Source organism: Pelodiscus sinensis, chromosome 2 (genome assembly GCF_049634645.1).
Source record: "Pelodiscus sinensis isolate JC-2024 chromosome 2, ASM4963464v1, whole genome shotgun sequence".
Taxonomy (NCBI): Eukaryota; Metazoa; Chordata; order Testudines; family Trionychidae; genus Pelodiscus; species Pelodiscus sinensis.
Genome location: NC_134712.1, coordinates 175,182,453 through 175,205,834, shown reverse-complemented (window position 1 = coordinate 175,205,834; position 23,382 = coordinate 175,182,453). Strand labels below are relative to the sequence as shown.

Sequence of the window (23,382 nt, the reverse complement as noted above, 5' to 3'; positions counted from 1 at the left end):
GATGTAGAGACGGGGTAAACAGGGAGGTGGCAAAATTTGCAGATACCACCAAACTGATCAAGATAGTTAAGACCAAAGCAGACTGTGAAGAGCTTCAAAAAGTTCTCACCAAACTAAGTGATTGGGCAACAAAATGGCAAGTGAAATGTAACATTGATAAATGTATAGTAATGCACATTGGAAAACATAATCCCAACTATATATACACAATACGATGAGGACTAATTTGGCTACAACTACGCAAGAAAGAGATCTCAGAGTCATTGTGATAGTTCTCTGAAAACATCCACTCAGTGTGTAGTGGCACTGAAAAAAGCAAATAGAATGTTAGAAGTTAATAAAAAAAAGGGATAGATAATAAGACAGAAAATATCTTACTGCCTCTATATAAACCCATGCTACGCCTACATCTTAAATACTGCGTACATATGTGGTTGCCTCATCTCAAAAAAGATATATTGGCACTGAAAAAGGTTCAGAAAGGGCAACAAAATTGATTAGGGGCTTGGAACGAGTCCCAATTGAAGATAGATAAAGACTGACCTTTCAGCCTACAAAAGAGGAGACTAAGGGGGAATATGATAGAGGTCTATAAAATCATGACTGGTGTCGGAAAAGTGAATACAGAAAAGCTATTTACTTATTCCCACAATATAAGAACTAGGGGTCACCAAATGAAATTAATAGGCAGCAAGTTTAAAACAAAACAAAGTTTTTCTTCACTCAGAGCATAGTCAACCTGTGGAACTCCTTGCCGGAGGATGCAAGGAGTTTTTTTAATGGGGTTCAAAAAAGAGCTAGGTAGATTCATGGAGGTTAGGTCCATCAATGGCTATTAGCCAGGAGGGGTAGGAATGGTGTCCCTAGCCTCTTTCTCTGGAAGTGGAAGTCAGGGGAGGGATCACATGAGGATTACCTGTTGTGATCCCTCCCTCTGGAACATCTGGTATTGGTCACTGTCAGTAGAGAGAATATTGGGCTAGATGGACCTTTGGTCTGACCCAGTATGGCAGTTCTTATGCTCCTTCATGCTTCGACCACCATTCCAGAGGACATGTGTCCAGGCTAATGATGACTTCTGCTTAGTAATGATCCAAAACAGTCTGGACTGATGCATGTTCATTTTCATTATCTGAGTCAGAGGTCACCAGCAGGATGTTTATTTTCCTTGTAGTGGTTTGTGTTCTACATCAGAGTGTTGCTCTTAAGAGTTCTGAAAATATGTTCCACATCTCATCCCGCTCAGAATTTGGAATGCACTTCAGATTCTTAAATCTTGGGTTGAGTGCTGAAATCTCACATTGGTATCTACTTTGTTCTGTCCATTTGTAGTACATTTTTTCTTAAAACAAATATCATCCAAGACTGTTATAGCACAAAATACGTGGCAGAATTCAAGTAAAATAGATTAAGAGACTTTCAATTCTTCTCCAAGGAGTTAACTCACAAATTAATTAACACATTGTTTTGGTTTTTTTTTTTTTTTTAAATGAACATCAGCAGCACGGGAGCATGTCCAAAGCAGGAAAGGCAGGCTAAACATTTGTATATCAGGCACGTAACATGAGCTACAAAAGTGCTACGTGAATACCCATTCTTTCAAATGACATTGTAAATAAGAAGCAGACAGCAGTACCTCCAGTCAATGTAAACAAACTTGTTTGTCTTAGCGATTGTCAGAATAAGAAATAGGACCAAGTGGACTTGTAGGCTCTAAAGTTTTAGAGTGTCCTGTTTGTGTTATGTAACTGAAGAAAATCTACATTTGTAACTTGCACTTTCATGATAAAGATATTGCACAATATTTCTAGGAAGTGAATTGAAAAATACTAATTATTTTTTTATCAACTTTACAGAGCATATATTTGTAATTCACAATGCTACTATAAAGTGAGCACTGTACGCTTTTCTGTGTGCAATTGACACTCTCAAATCAATATTGAAAACACAGAAAAACAAATATTGAATACATTTTATTTGGTATTCTATTGTGTAACACTGTGATTGACCGTGATTAATTTTGTAGAGTTAATAGAATAAATTAACAGAGATTAATAGACAGCCCTACTTATAATAAACCTTTTGCCATAAAGATGTAAGTGTGCAAATGAATGCTAGCTAATATAATTTACAGAAGTAGTTCAAGATTTCAGTGTGCTGAAGGCAAATCAATAAAGGAATATCAACAAAAAAAACAAAACATACCTTGCTATGAGGGTCAGCAAACATCCTTGTGAAGATTTCACACAATCTTTTCAATTCAACGCGACTGTTAAAATGATTTAACAACTAATTAGTCAACTATGGTTACTATAAGGAATTATTTTAAAATGATACAGATTGATACTTCAAGCCCAAAGTTCAGTTTCAGGTCTTAAAAAACACTTTTAAATAGAAAGATTTTTATTTTTGTATAAAATTTTATTTGAAGTTTAACTTCAGTTTAAAAACATTCTTACATACTATCTGCAATCCAAATAACATAGCGCTGTACTAATGAAGAAAACACAGTGGAACTGAGAACAAGCAAAAGTGAAAATGGTAACTATTGAATAGTTAACCTTAAAATTCTATTTTCATGATCTGTGAATGCAGATAAAACTTGTTTTTAAATATGACTTAATCCAGTAATATCTCTTTATACAACATTTATATTAAACCAAAACAATTTTTATATTTCCAGTTATGATAATTTGAATATGAAACAGTACATTAGAAACTTTCTTAGTCTCTAAGGATATATCTACAAAGCAGTTAGGAAGGTACTTTCCAACACAGGTAGAATGACATAAGCTAGCATGCTAAAAAGAGTAGTGTGGCCATGAAAGCAAGTGGTAGAAGCATAGGCTACTAGTTCCACATAGCCAGAGGAACAGGCTGGATCAGTGGTCCCCAACGTTTTGGGGCTGCCGGGCACCTGGGGGCAGGGCCGCTCACGCGCCGCGCGTACGGGGGTGGGGCTGCTCATGGGCCACGTGCTTCGGGGTGGGGCCAAGCATGCGCCGCACGCCCGGGGCCAGCACCGGCATGTGCCACGACCCCGGGCAGAGGCCGCCCAGGTGCCGCGCGCCCGGGGCCGGCACCGGTATGTGCCGCGACCCCGGTGTAACAGGGTCCCCCCGCCTTCTCATCAATATACTTGAGCAGTGACATTGAATATGCAATAACTGTCATTAATAGTTAGATAGATAGTTCTAGCTTCTACTGCACACATCACCATGTGCTGCTGCACACAGCACGCAAGTAGCTGCACATGTCACCACGTGCTGTTGCACACAGTACACTCACCTCAGACAGTTAGGAGCTGTTTATTCAGGCATCCAATCAGAGACCTTTGTTTACCCAAACAAGGTCCAATGAGTTTAAAGCTACAGCTCATAAATATTCATGGAGAGAGACTACTTAAGTTCTAGTTCACCTTTCCCGCTTGCTTGCTGTTCGCTTTGCTTCGCTTCTGCAGCGTTCCACCCTATCCCCTGTCCATGTCTATAGATAGCTAGGTTAGGTAGAGGTTCGTCATCGAGTCTGTCCGTTAGTATAATGCGTCGGTTCTACGCTCAAGCGGCCGGGGTATTATATCGTGATGGGAGGCGTCATGTTAGTTTAGTTAGGGATTTTGTGTATCCAGTCTGGGTACAGAAGTAGCTCGTCTATCGCCAGTTCCAGCTGAAGAGTGGAATCAACCCAAAGGACAGCGCCAGGCAACTTACCAGCAGTGAATCCTGCGTCCAGGAGCCGAAGGCCCCAGAGGAGGACTTCACCACCTGCCTGCATTCCACCTGTCCCCAGGGTCAACAAGGGACCGCCTCTCTGTTCCTCGCCAAGGGCTCGGAAGAAGCCTAAGGCTTGAGGTCGAGAGCACCGCAGAGGACATCGCTGCGAGGGATCGCCTCCTAGTCTCTCGCTAGAGGCTTTAATTAGCCAAAGGCTTGAGAGACAGGTGCGTCACCGTCCATCGTCAACGACTGGAATTGTAATTATTGTCTGTGTAATCCTTGTGATTGTGGGGTACTTTTCTATCCTCCTATTGCTTCTTGGGTTGGGATATTAAGAGTGTTTACCTATTTCCTTGTTGTACCTTTATATTTTTACAATATATGGTTCGGCCCCTTTAAACTGTGTAACGTTTTTATTTCTCTGCGGCAAGTTAATCAACAAACACCTATGATAGATGAGGTTTGGTGGTATCTGCAACTTCCACTGAGGTTTAAATTAATTAATTAGTAGTAATCAGATTGCAAATCTAGGCTTAAGCATCCCTCAGTGTAACACCGGGCAGGGGCTGCCCAGGTGCTGTGCGTCCTGGGGCCGGCACCGGCATGTGCCGCACACCCGGGGCCAGGGCCGGCACCAGCATGTGCTGCGACCCCGGGCAGGGGCCGCTCAGGCGCCGCATGCACAGGGCCGGCACCGGCATACGCCGTGATCCCAGGGCAGGGGCCGCCCATGCGCCCGGGGCTGGCACCTGCCGCACGCCCAGGTGTGGGGCCAACCCAGATTGCTCCGCGGGCGCACATAAATGGCCCTGCGGGCGCCATGGCGCACTCGGTCACTGCATTGGGGACCACTGGGCTGGATTCTACTAAAGTGACAAGTCCAAGGTGTGGCCTGGCCCACCGTGGCCAAACTTCTGTTTTTAGTACAGAAGTTTGAGCAAAGCTAGAATGTTCCTGTCCACCTGTCCTGGAAAGCACCCTTTCAGCAGCTGTGTTGATATACCCTAGGGGTGCGTCTAGACTGGCATGATTTTGCCAAAATCTGGCTGCCTGTCTACACTGGCCGTGAGTATTTGCGCAAGAACACTGACTTCGTAATGTTCAAAATCAGTGGTTCTTGAGCAAATACTCAGACGCTCATACTCAGGGATAAGCCCTCTTGCATAAGTATTCTTACGCAAGAAGGCCAGTGTAGACAGCCACGTTAATATCTTGTGCAAGAAAGCCCGATGGCTAAAATGGCCATCGGAGCTTTCTTGCGCAAGAGAGCATCTACACTGGCACGGATGCTTTTGTGCAAAGGCACATGCCAGTATAAGCCCCAAAATAAGCATTACAAATGCAGGAAATTAAAAGTACATTTAAAAGAAATGTAAACATGCCAACGTATGGGAATGCTGTTAAGGGAACAAACCTTAACTCTGCTTTATAAACATATCATTGCAATGACTAGCAATTATGATTACTGCACCACAATCCCAGATTAAACTGAACTGATTTTTAAAGAAATGTTTTTTTAAAAATGTTTCCCCTTTTAAAAGGGAAAGATAAGGTTGTCTAAGTGCCTTATCTGTATATCTACATATGTTAACACATTTGGATTTATTTTAAATGTAATTTTAAATCTGAATTTCTTAAGTTTCTAATGCTTGTTTTTAGCATAAAGTTCTTACATACATTACTAACATATAGTCACACTTAACTAGTGTTTAAGTTTTCATCTACGATTCACTTAGAAAAAACCTTCATATTGTACACTAACAAAAAATCCCTCAGGAGGAAGGTTAACCATGTAGCATTTCTATTGATTTGAAGATCTGCAGCATAAACCCAAAGTCTTCATTTTGGTTTGATTTTTAGAATGAGATTACCTAGCATGCTCTGGATGCTTTACTCACTTTGGAGGAACACAAAGCAGATAAGACATACACTTCAGTTTTTTCCCCTCCCTCCTGCTCCTTCTCTTTCCCCCCCCAAATTCCCTGCACATCACCCCACAATACTACACATCCTGCTCTCCTTCTTGAGTAGATCTGGTACAGTGGTTTTTTTTTTTTTAAATGTAGGACTAATGGTCACTTTTGCCATTATTTTTCTTAACTTGGCATTTCTTCTTTAACAGGAGCTAAAGAATAATGTTTTTCTATGAATAATTTTTCTTTTCAAAATAGCTCCTGTCTTCTATTGTCCTCCATGAAAAAAAAAGCCACAGCTGGACTAAACGGCCCTTTCAAAGTGACTACTAGCTCCCTAAAAATAGCTTAGCTTGATATAAGTAACTTGCCTCATTTCTAAATAAGCATGTCTTGGAAGATGAATTAAAATTTAAGTTGTAAACAGGGGCTTGACAAGCAGTACTCTGGATGTCTGTCTTAACTAAAATAAAGCAGCAACACTCTAATTCTAGCAACTATGAACAAGCTCGAATGTAAAGACTATGTTCTTCATGAACAGCATATGGACAGAGAATCCTGCACAGGGATTTATTCCTGCAAAATAACTAAGCTAATCCAAAAGTGTGTGATGTAATGTATAGTAAATGCAGTATCATGTGCAAATGTACATTCAAGAAATGGTTTTCTGTTTATTTCTGGATCCTGGAATCCAGGCACCCTGGAATCCAAAGAGTGATTTGGATTCCAGAGAACCAGATAAAGTGTTCTTGATAAGCCCAATTGAAAAGCTCTGAGAGAGAATCCTAGCACATAAGTATCCTAGGACTGCAGCATATCACCCTATTCTGAGCTAAGCGAGATAGTGGTTATTCCCAAAATTCCAACTCTCAATAGTATAAGAGTATTGGGATGAGGAACAGGGATCTCTGGTGTTTATGTAAAAGTAAAAGGGTTCAAGCAGGTTTCCTTTCTGATCTGAGGATAATTTTTGCAGTTACTTCTGTGTCTGCAAGTACCTTGTCCACCTTCTTGCTAAAAGAGTTTGTGTCTGGTAAATTTTATACAGCTCATAGTGTTTGATCTGTGTAAATCGAATACAGTAAACTTCCGATAATACGGCACCTTTAGGACCCAGGGGGTGCCGGATTATCAGATATGCCAGACTATCGGAAGGGGGGATGCCACCCCAGAACGCTCATAGCCCCCCCTTCCCATAGTCCGGCTCTGCTCCAGGCATCCCTGATTCAGCCACTGCTAGTCAGTTTCAGCAGCGGCTGAATCGGGGACGCCTGCAGCAGAGTAGCTCGAGTGCTGCCGGGTTGGTCCGGTAGCGCTGACCCTTGGCACGGCGAGACCAACCCGGCAGCACCCCAGCTGCTCTTGGGGACGCCTGGGGCAGAGCAGCTGGGGTGCTGCTGGGTTGGTTCCGCAGCGCTGCTCCTCAGCGCTACTGGACCAACCCGGCAGCACCCCAGCTGCTCTGCCCCAGGTGTCCCCAAGTCAGCCTCTGCAGATACTGATCAGCGGCTGACTCCGGGAAGCCCGAGGCAGAGCTGCTCTGCCCCGGGCTTCCTGGAGTCAGCTGCTGGGCAGTTTCAACAGCAGCTGAATCGGGACGTCTGGGACAGAGCAGCTGGGGCGCTGCCGGGTTGGTCCAGTAGCGCCACACCTCGGCACTGCGGGGACCAACCCGGCAGCACCCCAGCTGCTCTGTCCCAGGTGTACCCAAGTCAGCTGCTGCTGAAACTGATCAGGGGCTGATTCCAGGAAGCCAGGGCAGAGCAGCTCTGCCTCGGGCTTCCTGGAGTCAGCCACTGGTCAGTTTCAGCAGTGGCTGAATCGGGCCATCTGGGGCACTGCCGGGTTGTTCCCGCAGCCCCGAGGGGCAGCGCTACGGGATCTACCCGGCAGCACTCCAGCTGCTCTGCCCCCGGCTTCCCCGATTCAGCTGCTGGTCAGTTTTAGCAGCGGCTGAATCTGGGAAGCTGGGGGCAGAGCAGCTCCAATGCTCCGGCTGCCCAAAGTACTTCCGGGTTCCTGATGGTGCCGGACCTCAGGAGTGCCGGACCATCGGAGTTTTACTGTATGTAGATCTACAGTCATAGGTTCCTCCAGATTATGTCATGAAAGAAATGGCCCTTGCTTTGGGCATCCACAGCTACTACATTCCAGGCATACTTATCTAAAGAAATCTTATGACGACTAATGTCTAAATTTTCAACAAGTAAAAACTTCAGGTTTTTTTAGCTGCATTTCTGAAAAATAGTCTCAAGAAAGCAGGAAATATTTTTGCATGGTCATAAGGGATGCACTGAAATCTTAGAAATAATACATATGCCAAGAAACTGATCACCAATTTTGTCTATTTACAGGATAATACATCTGCAAAAGATCTGCATTATTTATTCAGAAGAATATACTACTATGCTTATTTCAGTAAATTCAAACTAAAATTCCACCTGTTCTACAAAAGGCTCATCCTATATATTAACCCAATGGGAAAAATAAGCTTCAGCAGTAAAATAATGGTTGTCTCCACAAAGGAAAATTGTTCCTTTGTAAGAGACATTTTCTTACCTTAAAGTCCTCTGATTTTTTAATAAATTTTGTAGACCTAGAAGACCTTCTTTTCTTTCTGACCAGTTGGAGCTAGCACAGCGATTGAGGACCTCTGCCACATCTTCTGTCTGCCGCATATATGTAGGTATGCTGCCATTGCGAGAGCTGTACGATCTTTCTGAACAGGCACTGGATGCATCACTGTTGGCATCATCATCAGAGTACATTCCATACGACTCATACCTCCTTCGTACAGGCTTTTTCTATCACATACAGACTTCCAGATTAGCAATGATCACCAAGAGTTCAACTTCGTTTTTGCATATATCTATAGAAAAGCTAGCACCTTCATGATCACCTGCACTGAAGTTATGGCTCCAATTACCGTGTTCAAGTTAAATAACATTAATATATCTTCACGTCAGATAACATAGGATGCCAAATGTAAAAATGAAGCCAACAGCACAACAGGTTATCTACCTAATAAATTTTCATCTGAATAAGTTTTACTTGTGAAACATGCAAATACTTATCATAATAGAGGGAGAACAGAGAAATGTAGCCATTTCATTCAACCTTATCAAAATATCAGTTTGAAGTTGTGTATTAAATATCAAATGTAATGACATTTTCTGTTACTTCTTTATGTTTAGTTTTGTACAATTTTAGTACATACTATATTAAATGTTAAGATATCAGAAGTAAGGGGAAAACAGTGATTTCTATACCTTCGTCCGTATGTCTCCTAAGAGCTGATAGCAGTAAATTATTAAAGAGAAATAGAGAAATTGAGAACATTGAGGTAAACTGCCATATTCTAGTATATCACTAATTTTCATTATAGAATCACCTATCACTGGAAGCAAGGATTTTTTTCAATATATTGAAGACAATGGTTACTAGTATGCAACTTTATATAAAATACAGGACTATGTAGCACTTTAAAGACTAACAAGATGGTTTATTAGGTGATTATCCATTACAAAGATAACTTCCCCAATTATCACCTCTAATATCATTAGCTCACAGACATTTACCTTCCCCCCCATCTCCCTTCTGTTATGAAATTTGATTTGTCCTTTTCATAACAGAAGGGAGTTGGGGGGGGAAGGTAAATGTCTGTGAGTTAATGATATTAGAGGTGATAATTGGGGAAGCTATCTTTGTAATGGGTGAGATAATTAGAGTCTTTATTCAGACTCAGGTTTAAAGTGTCGAATTTAAACATGAATAACAGTTCAGAGGATTCTCTTTCAGGTGCAGCCTTAAAAGGCTTTTGAAGCAGGATGCAGGTAATTAAGTCGTTGAGACAATGGCTTACCATTTCAACCAGAAAGGACATTGTCTCAACAACTTAATTACCTGCATCCTGCTTCAAAAGCCTTTTAAGACTGCACTTGAAAGAGAATCCTCTGAACTGTTATTCATGCTTAAATTCGACACTGTACACCTGAGTCTGAATAAAGAATCTAATTATCTTACCCATTACAAAGATAGCTTCCCCAATTATCACCTCTAGTATCATTAGCTCACAGACCTTTACCTCCCCCCCCCCCATTCCCCTTCTGTTCTGAAATTTGATTTGTCCTTTTCATATGTGTTCATTTTTTAAAATTGTATCCTTTGGTATATATGGTTGTGACAATTTTCTTCCACTATTTGATCTGAGGAAGTGGGTCTGGCCCACGAAAGCTCATCACCTAATAAACCATCTTGTTAGTCTTTAAAGTGCTACATAGTCCTGTATTTTGTTTCAGCTACACCAGACTAACACGGCTACATTCCTATCACTATTCAACTTTATATAGTCTTTATTCTCACCATCTCTGATGCTTCCTGACTCTTACACAATAGTAATTCAACTTGAGGACCCTGTTATGTAAAATCAACTCTCTCAGCATCAAGCAAACAGATATTCCCAATTTTTGTAATTTTTTGACAACATGTTTCCCTCCTTTCTCTATTGTGGAAGTTTTCTGACCAGCCCTGCTCTCTGCATCTGTAACGTTCCACCCAACTCTGGAATTGCAAAGCTCATAGAATTACTAACACGTCTTATAAGAATTAATTTAAAACTACAAAAAATCCAATCTCCCTTCCTCCCCCTTGAACTGTAATAGGCCAAGAGATTAAGAAAAATGGACTTATTATCCTAAATGAAAAAACACAAACCTCTGTAAAAGAAACCTTGTATCCCTATTCTGAACAGAGGTATATAGTAAGAATTCTGTTTCATTATATATTCAAAGAAGCAAAAATATATGTAAATACTTTTTCCTTCATTGACATTACATTTTGCACAGAATTCTCACACGTCAATGCTGAGCAGCTTCAGGGATGCCCTTAAAACCAAAATCCCTGCAACAGATAGTGTAACAAGTAGACCTATGTTTAAATATGTGGAATTCTTTCATGGAAGGAAGGAATCCAGTATGTGCTCATAGCACCACATTATCAATGTAAGGCCTGATTTAAAGTGGACCAATCAGAGAGCTTGAAGCTCTATGAATTCAAATATTCGCTATCAAGAAAACGAACATTCATATGAAAAATGTGAATTGGCAGAATATGAATAGCTTGAAAGGAGCATTCATTAGTAGAATGAATGGTAGGCCACATTAATACCACAACAGAAAGGGCAGGCTTGTTAATTATGAGTTATTTCTAACATATAAAGTGGTGTATTATAGGCTCCTGAGAGAATGTGATTTTAATATAAATAACTTTTCATTTGAAAATTCAAATAAAACTGGATTCCACATTAATTAAATGCTGGCAGTTTGCTTGCATATTTGCAGTGTTTTGTTTTGTTTTAATTCTTTTAAATAATCTGCCATAACATTGTGGTAGTTGTCTACAGAAGTTAGATACTTGGGCAACGGGTGCCTTAAATATGTACCTACATGCTAAATACCACCTTCTGACAAAACACATGAGATCTACTTTGATTTCCACTACTTAGGTAAACTAAAGCACTGAATCTGAACAGTTGCTAATGTGAAAATAAGGCTAACAAAATATAGAAACAAAAAAGTAAAATATCTTGACTTAGTAGAGGAAAAAAAGTAAAGAAAATATCTTCAAAATATTCAGTCAACTTTTTATTTTAGGTGATTAAATAGGTGGGATTAGGTGGGACTCATTTGAAATTTATTAATGGAACTTCTATCAGAAAGCATAAATTACTTGAAATTGAGATTTCTGTGGGAATGTGTCCATTTTGATAACTATCTGGTGGAACTCAGGCACGTTTCCAATGGAAACCCTCTTTCCTGTTTTTCTGCCGGCTTGCTTGCTGGGATCCTTGGTACCTCAGCTGTAGGTAACTGTGGAGCCCAGACTTCCATTCTCCTGGCTCCCAGATCTCAGGAAGCCCACAATCCTAGGTAGCTTGTGTAGTGGGGCACTACAAACACAGTGTCTCTTGGGAAAGTGTCTGCCAGTTCCTTGTCTGACCAGTCCACCATCTGACCAGCTCCTCACGTTATTTTAATGTCTCCCCGTCCATTCTTCTATGGAATGGAAATATTTTCAAAATCTAGAATTTTTCATGGAACAAAACTTTCAATGCTATTTAGCTCAGTAAACAGGTTCTTCATTTTTTGTGAAACATACAACTACATTAAGATGCTAGAACAGGGGTGGGCCTCCACAGGCGGGATCTGGCCCGCCATGTGGTCCAGATCTGGCTGACACCCTGCCTCTCTCCTGCACCCAGTCCAATAAGGGACTGTGTGTGGGGGGGTGGGGGGGGGGGGGGAGATGGAGGTTTGCAAAATCTCTTCCTGCTCTGCAAGGGCATGCAGCGCTTTCAATTTAAGCGCTGTGCAGCCCTTGCAGGGTGGGAGCAGGGAGCAGGAGACACTGCGCGCTCCTCCTGCCCCCAGGCCCTAGCTGGCCTGGGGGGAGCTTGGGAAGTGTCCTCCTACCTTGAAAGGGGGCAGCGTGCCTAGAGGGAACCACCAGCTGTTCAGAACACTTGGCAGTTTTCTCTAGATAGGGGGGCAGGAGCAAAGTCTGTGCGCGCTCACCCATCCTCAGGCCAATCAGGTCTGTGGGAGGGGAAACAAAGAAGTGTCCTGGGCCCACCACTTCCAGGACAGCCCTGGTCCACGTCAAAAATTAGTGAAGTGGCCTCCATCTCATATTAATGCCCACTCGTGTACTAGAAAATATAGGATAAATATGATATGTTACCTAATTGCATGCATACATATTTGTTTTCCTGTTGAGTTGTGCTGCTCTACAAGGTAAACAGATGTCTTCTTATCCATGTTTTAATAGTTTTAAAGTTGTGATATAACTCTGACAGTCACCATCATGGAAAGTTCCAAGAGGATATCCTTGAAAATGAGTACCATCTGTACTGAAGAAGTTGACTATAGCTGGGAAATAAAACTACAGCCAAGTCCATCTTTGAATCACAAATCTACCATTTGTTCCATAGATGTACAATGGCAGAGTAACTTAACTTTCAATAGGTTTTAATTTTTTAACATTTCCATAATTAACATAATGCTGAGCAAGACACGGCTAATGGAAACCAGACCCAAAGAATCTATAATCTAGGGACAAGATCAGAACAGTTTCAGATTTTCGACACATTATTAATTTGCTTGTTCAGGACTCATCTTGTATCACACCAGCTTTTCAAGCTAGCATTTAAGCAAGATTCTGTGTCAATGAGCTAGCTCAGGTAAACAAAATATAATTTTGAACCTGAGAAATTAAATTGCTTTGCAATTCAGAGTGCACATAAATACACGTATGTAGAGAATATACATTTTAATACATATATAATATACATCATACAATTCTAAGTTTTTAGTCTACTTAAGATGATAAATGGAAGATTCTTACCAGGGCATCTGCTACTGCTTCTTCTACATCAGAACCTGTGTTCAGAACTCTCATAGCACTAACTGATGATGACAATCTACTTGATTGACTGATCCCAAACCCTGTACCTGCAATAACAGAATAAGAAAATAATAAAAATTTAAATCAGAACTGCAATATGGAAAATAAAATTTTAACCACTTAAAAAAAACCAAGCAGAAATACAGTTATTGGCAAGTGGTCCGTTCTATTTTATTTTTTTTATTTCAGTCAAATGAAATGTGGCAATTATTTGATTTACATTTTTTACAGAAATAGGATGGGAAAAAAATAAAATCAATGATTATACAGAATGTTTGATAAATATTTGTACTAAGAGAGAAAGGAATTAAGCAGTTCCACTAAGGCATTGGGACTGTGCTACAGAGCTATTATTCTTTTTAAGAGCACCTGATAAAATACATTTATCATTTTAGCTTTTTTTAATAATTTTTTTCAACAATAAAAGCAAATATAAAAAGGAAGGCTACCAACAGTGCTATGTTAGAGAACTACACGCATAAATAGTGCACTACAAATACCAAATAATGAGAAACTAAAATAAAGCACATCTGCCAGAAAAATAACAGCAAATACATCACTGGGGGAAGGGGTTACATTGGGAAAGAAAAGCTTGCAATATATACACATATGCCTTGATTATCCAAAACACAGAACTCAAATTCATGTAAATAAATATTTTTTTAAATAATGGGTTGTAAGGAAAACCAAGTGGGGGAAAAAAAAATCCAGGATGACTGCACAGATGACAGCAAAGTGTACTCATCCTTCACCTGTAGCCCCATATACTTCTGGGGTGTAGAGGGCACCAGTGGATCTGGAGTGATGCCTGGAAGCTGCAATAATAGGATCATATAAACCCTATCTATTATCGTGCAAGCAAAGTACAGTGATAATTGTACAGATAAAGATACTTTTTAGGAAACAGATCTAGAATTACTCCGTGAAATAGAACAAATTAACAGAGAAAACATGAAATGAAGTTTCAGAAAACGTATGATTGAACTACATAACAAGTAGGTTATTGTACAAAAGCCACTTCATATACCGAAAATTAAAAGCAAACACTAACACTCCCTTTTAAAATTCACATATATACACCATATGAGCCTTTCAAAACACGCAGCTGAGTCTGTCTCAGCTGCCAAGTTAATTTGACTTATCTACATTTCAGAGCCTAGCTTGAATGAGAGCTGACACGCTGCAAAGTAATATTTGAGCTGCACTGAACAATTAGATTCCTGCACAGAGTTATGGTATTAGCAGCTGACTTGAGCATCAGCCTATGCATCTGAAAGCAGCTTGCAAGTTGTGCTAACTCAAGTTAAAAGTACCACCAGACTCACATTAAAAGTGTTTGAGTTGATAATAAAATATTTTAGAAGTATTTCTAATAAAATCATTTAAATTTAAATTATATTTATTTAATTAATAAAACTATTTAAAATGCTGACTTTCTACTCTAAGTTGAAATTCCAATTTTTATCCAGCTACAACTTGGGACCTACACTAAAAAATTATAATCTACTAAGAAAGAACTATATCATTCATCATTTTCTAACTATACAAATTAAGAATCTGAACAAATGTATGCTAAAATATGTAACTGATTAAATACATGAATATTATAATATAGATCACGTCCTTCTGGTTAGCAAGAAGTATGATCAAATTTTGGCTATTCTTGTTTTCAAATCAGCATGCTTTAAAGTGTTTCAACAGACCAATGAAACTGACCTTGTCATTAAGAAAACCAGTATAAATACAAAACAAAATTGAATTCATTTATTAAATCAAGGTTTCTTGCTTGCTGATTTAAATAATGAATAAAATCTGATATTTAAATCAATTAGTCTTGGTATGGACAGGACTCAAGTTAGTTACATTACACTTATAACTTGAGTCAACTTTACAGTGTGCAGATGACATGTTTTCATCATAATTTTTGTAACCCACTAAGCAATGTTTAGCGAATATATTTTGTACCAACATAAACATGCGTATGGTTATTTAACTATGAAGTGTGTTTTCTTCCTCCCCCACTAAAAGTATTATTTGATGCTTGTTTCTTTGGCAATCATATCTCACTCAACATACTTAACACTCAGCTGTATAAAACACAAGACAAAATCAATGGCAATGCCATATGCTATCTGCAGGGTTTTGAACACAAGCAGAAGTGGGACAATTTCTCTCTAGTCCTATACTCATAAGGCTCTCAAAACCCAAGATATGAATTAAAGAGTTTGTGATATCACTAGGAATATTATTTAAAACAAACTGTCTCTTCGCAAATATATAAAACCAGCAAGCCAAAATATGCTTATATATGGCTATAACTTAGTATATAACAGGTACAGTTGACTTCATTCCACAATCTCTTCTTCAAGAGTGCCCTTTAAACTCCTGATACTATAATGGATCATCCTTAATTATTTAATTTATTTATTATTCTGACAAATTTTAAAAGGTTTGTTATAATGCAAAACATAGGAAAGGACTAAAAATAATGTACTTTCTTGTAAGGAAGTTAGAAAGCAATCTAAAAAAGTAAACCTAAAATTAACTGCATGTAATAAATTAATATTCACTTAAATATCAATTATAAAAGCACTTGTTTCTCAGAACAGTGAATTAAAATAGGTGTCGTACTCATTTCTTTGATAATCAGCTTTTGCTTGTGCCACTGTGATGTGGAATTATAAAAAGGTTTATACACTATACATAAACATGGCATAAACTAGAGACATTACTCACAAAAAATATTCCTTTTTGGGAGCCATTAGTAACAAGCTACAGTAGTAGAAGGGTTACATGTAATATTGTCACACATTACAAAAGGAAACTAATTATGCAAATAACTGATTTACTTTAGTCTATGTTTCACTGGAATCAATGAACAATTTGAGAGAGTAAGGTCTGCAGAACTGATTTAAAGAAATACATTTTTAACAATAGATTAATTATATGCAATAAAACAAACTGGGCTTACTAATCACTAAGGAAATTTGTCAAAAAAAGAAATTAAGAAATAGGAAGGTAAGAAGTACTGTGATTTTATTTCCTTGTCATATTTAAGTCCTGTGAATTTTATTAAATCTTTATTTGCATAGGGGTTATTTTACATTCTTGCTATAAGAAAAACAAGTGTTTGTGGTATTTGAACATGGGTTAAAAACTTCTGAACTCTGAACACAGAGGCTAATGACAGAAAAGTTTCAAACAACAGCTGTCCCAGTAACCAAATGTCTAACAGCAACAATATGGAATTAGTTTAATAATGTCATAAAATATGGAGCATTTGGCTAGGCATAACATGTCAGTAATATACATGCAAGCAATTAAATGGTGGTTCATATTCAAGCTGCAGAGTAGCAAAAGAAGCATAGATGGATCTGAAAACACTGCTTGTTTTACACCACAGAACATTTCAATTGCATATTAATAGTGGACTCTATATAACATGTGCTCATTTGTTAGGTTTCCTGATTAAACAGCAGCTGGTTAAATTAGCATCAGATACCAAGAAAGCTTCCATTTACCCAATTCTTTGTCAGTAAAAATAAGGCTGAAAGTTGCAAAAGGCTTTTAACAGCCCCAAATTATTATCACACTTTCAGATGATAATTAGGAATATATGGAAGAGCCTCAATCTGAGGCTGAAAACAAAGTAAAGATTTTAATAATTTTGTGTGTGAGCTGACCAGATGGAAGCAAGGTATTTTTGCTGTAAATTATATTTACATCAGTTTGACACTTGCACATATTTTAAATGTCAGGCAGTAAATAGTAGTATTACATGTGAAAGCTGTATCAGTTTTACAGAAGCTCTAGGACAGAGTACTGAAGTATCTGGGCTTGTTCAAATCGGACATGTACAGATTTGAACATGTAAAGATGCCAGCCTTCTCTCCCCCTATCTCTCACCATGTAGGGACCTATGTTAATGCAATTGTGTGAAATGTTGTTTTGAAATAATGTAAGTAGGTTTCAGAATAGGATTTAAGTTTAACCCACTGTAACAAGGGCACTTAAAATTTGCTTCCATTTATTTCCATAAAATGTAGACATTCTTAGAGTGCAAGTCTGCTTTGAAAAATGACTATGAAACTGGCATCTTCTAAGTCAGTGGGTCTGCTGCCAATCTGCACTGAGATTTATATTGGCTTACTTTAGTGACAATTTTTTTAAACTTCTATTAGCACTGAAGTATCAATATGGCAACAGTCCTTTTCTATCAATAGAACAGCTTAGTAATAGCACTTATCTTCCTTTCTGCAATATAAAACCAATTATCAATCTTATCTATCTGATCAAGGAATCAGGAAGGAACCTAGGTTTTGAGCTCAAGAAAACCAGACAGATACATTTTTATTTTGTCTTGAAAATTAAGACAAAAACATGTAACCGTACACCATTTTTACAGTCACTTTTCTGAGCAGAAGTGCCCTTTTTCAAGATTCAGTTTGAGAACTGTGTAAACTATATGGTGAGATCATCTTTCCAGGTTCTTGGTGTAAAGGGTAAGACCCACACCAGTGTGATATTTACTTTTTTGAATGTGCATTTCACTCACATGTTGGTCGATACTCAAGTAAAGTAAATGACAAATGAGTCCAAACAAGGGGAAAATAATGGTTACCTACTATAAGCTAAATGAAGGCGGTGTGGGTTCATTAGGTGCAGATAATGAAGGGCATAGATAGCCATGCACAACAAGGGTCTCAAGTACTTACCAAGGGGTGGGAAAGAGCGGACAGGGCTTGTGTCCCTGCTACTTTCACGGCTGGCCTCCCGACTGCACCCCTGACTCACACTAGGTCGAGGAATGCGGCTGCCTCGTGCTAGTATGATTCAGGGTACAGACAAACAGCAGCACAGAAAGGGAGAAGACACAAGAAAAGTTGTAGTTTGAACATTATTTTGATTGTTCAATAAATAAGATCTATGACATATTTCTAAGAACAGATGTTGCCTCTATTCATAGAGCATTACACCATTATCTTTATTCTGACACTTTATTAATTTGGTAAATTACACTAAATGAAGCCAGTTCAGTTAAAGTATCTTCTCCCCCAAAAAACTAACAGAATTTGGTACCTCTCTAAAGAAATAATGATAAATGGTTGAAAAGGATGGTAACTCTTTTCATATTATAGTTGAAACACTGATAGTATGCCCTGTGAAGAACATGCAAACACAAGTAGTTCATTTAGAACTTAATTTAATGCCCGCTAATCTTTCTTTTTTTCATGTGGAAATAAATGTTGCTTCTGCTACACTAGTGCAAAATACAATAATCTATTTAAAAAGGGGGAAAGCAATTTAAGGTAAAGGCAAGGTAAAGTTAAATAAAAATACTACAGAAAATCAGCTGATAACAGTAACCCCTCAGTTTTATTTACTGACATATTTCAAGAGAATACAGATAACTGAGTTACACCATGAGACTGTACTTAGGGGAAACAAGAAGCATAGTACATTCAAGTTTCTACTACTGACACACACACTAATTGATTTATTCTCCCCATCTTGATTTCTTCTCCCCAGTTTTCAGTCTTTCCAGGCTGTCAAAGATTTTGAGGGTTCCCAATAATATTGGGCCCTAGTCATATACTCATTCCACACTTCCTTTTCTTTGTTTAAGAGTAAGTATGGAGGCGTAGATCAGTGGAGTTTAAGAACAGCAAACTTCACGGTCCCACCTTAAATTTGAAACTGTATTACACGAGAGGCTTCCCTTAGGTGTTGGCTTTGCAGGCCCTCGGTCAGATTTTAGAGTTTCAATTATATGTTTTCCAGCCCCGTCGTCTGTAAATATGCACAAATGTATAACACAATATCATTTGTTTAAAAAAAAAAAAAAGTAAATTGTCAAACAACTTTTCTTACCTACTGACAATCTAGAAGGACTAGCTTCTCTGCTGCATCCTTGGCTTCGTGGGATCTTGCTCCTTTTTTGTGCTGTTGCTGGATTGATTAACACTCTCTGAACACCTGTGTTCATAGTTGAAAGTGCAGTTGTAGTCAAAACTCTTCCAGGAGATCCAGATCGACTGCCAGCTGAAGGCAAAATAAGTAATAAATAAATAAATAATTTTAGATAAATAGTGAGGTTTAAAAAGAAAAACAACATGTTTGAAATTATTTGAAAAAATAGTTTGGAAGAGTTTACAAGGGAAAATGTAAAATTTGAGAAAATCTGTAATATCTACATCTAGTCTTAGAAATAAAGCATCTCTCACAAGGTATAGATATAAAAACAACAGTGAAAGTCTGAAAATTCTTATTGCATCTTCAGGACTACATAAGCATCACAGTAAGCAACTGTAACCATACACCAAAAAAAAATTATTCCTTCCATTGATACTTATAAAAGAATCCAATATTCCAAAGTATGCTATAAGTAACCTCTCCATCTTCAATTTTAACTCAAGAGATTCTGTCTATGGATGCTCCACCATAGGATGTGTGCACGCTGATGCACTCTCATATAGAGACTGCAGAGTAAACTCTATGAGCCCATGCCTGTACAGAGCAGTGCCTCCTGCTCTGAACAAGGGAAAGTAGGGAGACATCAGCCCATCACCACTCAGTTCCTTCTTAACAGAGAAACTGAATTCCACAGCAGAGGGGAAGGCAAGCAGGAGGCAGAGCACATTTAAGGACAAAACATCCTCAAGAACTCAAGTTACTGTCATGAAGTCACCTTTATGTTTTCTTGAAGAACATGTCCCAATAGGTACTCCATTGTAGGAGATACGACGCATTAGGTCAATGAAGCAGGGACACACACACTCTCTCACTCTCTCTCTCTAAAAAATGCATCACCAAATTAGTTCTCTCGGAAAGCAGATAAGATGAAATAATGTTTGGCCATGGCATGTACAGTAGACCAAACAGAAGTGCTGCAGATTTCTGCTATAAGGATACATCCTTCAGTGGAGTTACAGATATGGACAGACCACTAAAGCTATATACTGTTTCTCTGTAAACCCCAGCATTTTCCAAGCAGGCCAGGATGTATCCAAAACCCACCTAGTCTGTGTGAAAATCAATTAGCTCTTCATCCTATCTGAAATTGATACAAATAGCTTCGGAGATACCTAGAATGGTTCAGACTGAAAGCAAGGCTAACTCCTGACTTTCGGTGGACAGAAGTTTCAATTGTCCTTGAAGGCACAAGGTTTGTGCAGAAAACAGGAAGGCAAATTTCCTGGTTAATGTCATATTCCTAGGGAGGAATATAATGTTTGGGAGGAAGCACCGATGGAGATGTAATATAACCTTGTCTTTGTATATGTGATACGTACACCATGAGATCTTCGCACTCCTCCATTCAACTTGCTGACGTGACGTTAATTAGGAACAAAATTTCGCGGAAAGCTGGAAGGGAGAGCAAGTTGCCATTGGTGTGAAGTGAGATTTTTTTAATGGCATTCAAAAATCAGTGTGAAGTGCCACTGGTGAGCTGGCTGTCAAATGGAAGGAAACAAGTAATATAGGCCGTGAAGAAACCTGGTTGCTACAGGGCGGTGCAAAACCTGAGAAATCCTGGATAGATGACTGGAAGGCTGTGATGGTGATAAATGTACTTTGATAGAGCTTACGGAGAGACCCGGTATCTTTAATTCAAACAGATAGTCCAGGAACTTCCTAGGCTTTAAAAGATGGGAAGAAGCATCAGGATCAGAAGTACTTCTACCTTTGCAAGCAAGTTTTATGAGTAGTAGGCTTTCTACTACATAAGGCCGGGTCTACACTATTCTGTTCTTGAGAGTCATTGAGCAGCCATGTTCTCGAATTCAGGGAGAAGGGGATGGGATGAATGAAGGAAGTAGAGTTCTGTGCCAATAGATTTTCTATAAGAAGTCCTAAGGGTGTTACCTCTAGTAGGTGAACCAAGTTTGAGTACCACACTGTCTCAGCCAAGCAGGTGACATGAGGCTAGCTCTTGCTACTTCTCAGTGCAGCTTGAGAAGGGTCTTTCAGATTAATGGTATAGGTAAGTAAGGACAAGAAAGGAACAGGCCATTCCAAATCATAGCTATAACTTCCAGTGGAGTAGAATAGAGACATTTCAGGTTAGCAAAGATGTCTCCCCAGTGTATCTCAAGTCTGGCAAATACTATGGAAGACAGAGTGCTTGAGTTCCATTTATTTATTCTGGAAACCTGGTAAATAGGTTGCTGATAATTCCATCAGATAAGAAACACATCAGATTCACATCCTTAATAACAATGCATAAAAGGACATAGATCTTGCTCTGCCTTTGCAATTGACGTAATACCTCGCTACCCTATAGTCCAGCATTATTCTGAGTGACTTTATAGGGTGTGAAGGAGCTGTTGGGCAAGCATATCATTCTGTTCTTAACTCTAGGACTCTGATTTAAAGCAATGATTCCTGTGGTTGATGCTGAGGCCTGGTCTGGACATTGCTGCCTGGACCAACCTCTGAGAAGCCAGTTGTCCAAATAGGAAAACAATGAAATTCCCCACTAATAGATACAAGCAGCTACCACTGAAAAAAATCTTTGTGAACCACCTCTAACCCCCCCCCCCCCGCCCTTCTCCCCAGAATGTGGAGAGTGCAAAGAGAAGAACTCAATATTTATAGTAGCTGTCCCATCAGGATAAGTTTATATGAGAAGTGCATGTTTACATCAAAGTAGGTGCCCTATACATCAAGGAGAACCGATCAGTCATGTTAACATTCTTAAGTATTTTGCTAGGACACAGTTGTTCAAGTTCCTGAGATTGACGATTGGATTCTCTTATTTCCAAAAAAGGTGGACTATGAAGTAATTGACTAGAATCCTCTTCCAATGAACTCTGGTGGGAAGAGACCTATTGCTCCCAAAAGAGAATTAGCTTCTTGTTTTAGGAATCCTTTATGAGACAGGTCCCAAAAAAGGGACAAGGAGGAGTGCTGGATGGAAGGAGCAGAATGAAAATGGAAAAACATAAAAACATCTACATGGTTTTTGTGTCTTTAAGGCGCTGCTGGACTATTTATTGTTGTTTAAGTTTCTCCAGTTACAGATTAACTCGAATACCCTTCTGAAGCAGAATGAAAGTGGACAGAGTAGTCCACTTTGAAGACCCCCAGTATCACTTATCTGCAGCAGGTAACATTATAGTCTCCAAAGAAGGGGTGGTAGTCCAACAAGTGAGCCAATGGAGTGGAGAGCTTGATGTCCTCAACTAAGGTGTCAAGAGTGTGTCTCAGAAGCGTAGCGAAGGGGGGCAGTTGCCCCTGGGGGCACGGGACTGGGGAAGGAGTGAAGCACAGGCTGCTCTGGCCCATGTGACACTTTTGAACAGAGACCCGGGAGTTGGCTAAGTGCTCCTGGCTCTCTACATGCTGCGAGCTGAGGCAGCAGGGCTGGGCGGCAGCAGCGGCCACTTGAAAGGTTAGATTTCCTTACCCAGCAGTTCCATTCCTCTGGTGCCTGGCTCTGAGGGGGGAGGAGGATTTGATGGGGGCGCTCCCGGCGCTGGGGGGACCTGGCTCAGGGGTAGGGGTGAGTGCATTGAGGTGGGAGGGCTGGCTCTGGGGGAGGGGTGAATGCATTGGGATGGGGGGCCCTGAAAGGGAGGGCTGGCTCAGGGTGAGTGCATTGGCATGGGAGACCCTGAGGGGGAGGGGCTGATTCAGGGGGAGGGGTGAGTGCATTGGGGTGGGAGGGCTGGCTCTGGGGGAGGGGTGAGTGCATTGGGATGGGGGGCCTTGAAAGGAAGGGCTGGCTCAGGGGGAGAGGTGAGTTCATTGGGATGAGGAGACACTGGGGAAGGGCTGGCTCTGGAGGAGAAGTGGGGGCATTGGGGTTACTTATAATTTTTTTTAAATAAAATATTTTATAACAAAAGGAAAAACTTAAAAAAATATGTTGGGCTACATTTAAAAGACTAACAAACATATAGATCGGGCATGTCAAATTTGAAACCCACTGAGGGCCACACAAATGAAAACTGATAGCTTTCAGGGACACCAAAGAAAATTTACTTCTATCGGAAAGTTGTAATTATTTATTATTATAGATTGTGTTTTAGGTATATTTTAGACTAATTTTTCAGGTCTTGTTTTAATATAATACAATAATTTGATGTGTAAAATTGTTATTTACTCATAAAATAATTTTTAATTTAAATATAAATTTAAGATACTTTAAAATTTGTTATATGATACATAACTTGTTTTGTTGAAATAAAAACAAGTATAGACCATGGTCAATCAAATACAACAGGCTTCTGTGAAAATTTTCAGATACTTTGTATGTTTTCTTCCTCAGGCGCTGGGGAAGTGAGAGC

At 39.5% G+C, this 23,382-nt stretch overlaps 1 protein-coding gene across 27 annotated transcripts in view; it reads right to left on the bottom strand.

Annotated features, from left to right (window-relative positions):
- The window catches only part of CLASP2 (cytoplasmic linker associated protein 2), a 264,670-nt gene that overhangs the window by 55,805 nt on the left and 185,483 nt on the right, over nucleotides 1–23,382 (bottom strand). For 9 of the 27 annotated variants that reach the window (XM_075921810.1, XM_075921815.1, XM_075921813.1 and 6 more), the window contains 7 exons: nucleotides 18,962–19,132; nucleotides 17,806–17,913; nucleotides 13,843–13,905; nucleotides 13,031–13,137; nucleotides 8,899–8,922; nucleotides 8,189–8,433; nucleotides 2,206–2,269 (listed from right to left, as the gene is read on the bottom strand). In XM_075921810.1, the coding sequence (XP_075777925.1) occupies nucleotides 2,206–2,269; nucleotides 8,189–8,433; nucleotides 8,899–8,922; nucleotides 13,031–13,137; nucleotides 13,843–13,905; nucleotides 17,806–17,913; nucleotides 18,962–19,132 (782 nt within the window). The remainder of the gene's footprint in view (nucleotides 1–2,205; nucleotides 2,270–8,188; nucleotides 8,434–8,898; nucleotides 8,923–13,030; nucleotides 13,138–13,842; nucleotides 13,906–17,805; nucleotides 17,914–18,961; nucleotides 19,133–23,382) is intronic. The other 18 variants (XM_075921820.1, XM_075921825.1, XM_075921823.1 and 15 more) reach the window with 5 other exon arrangements.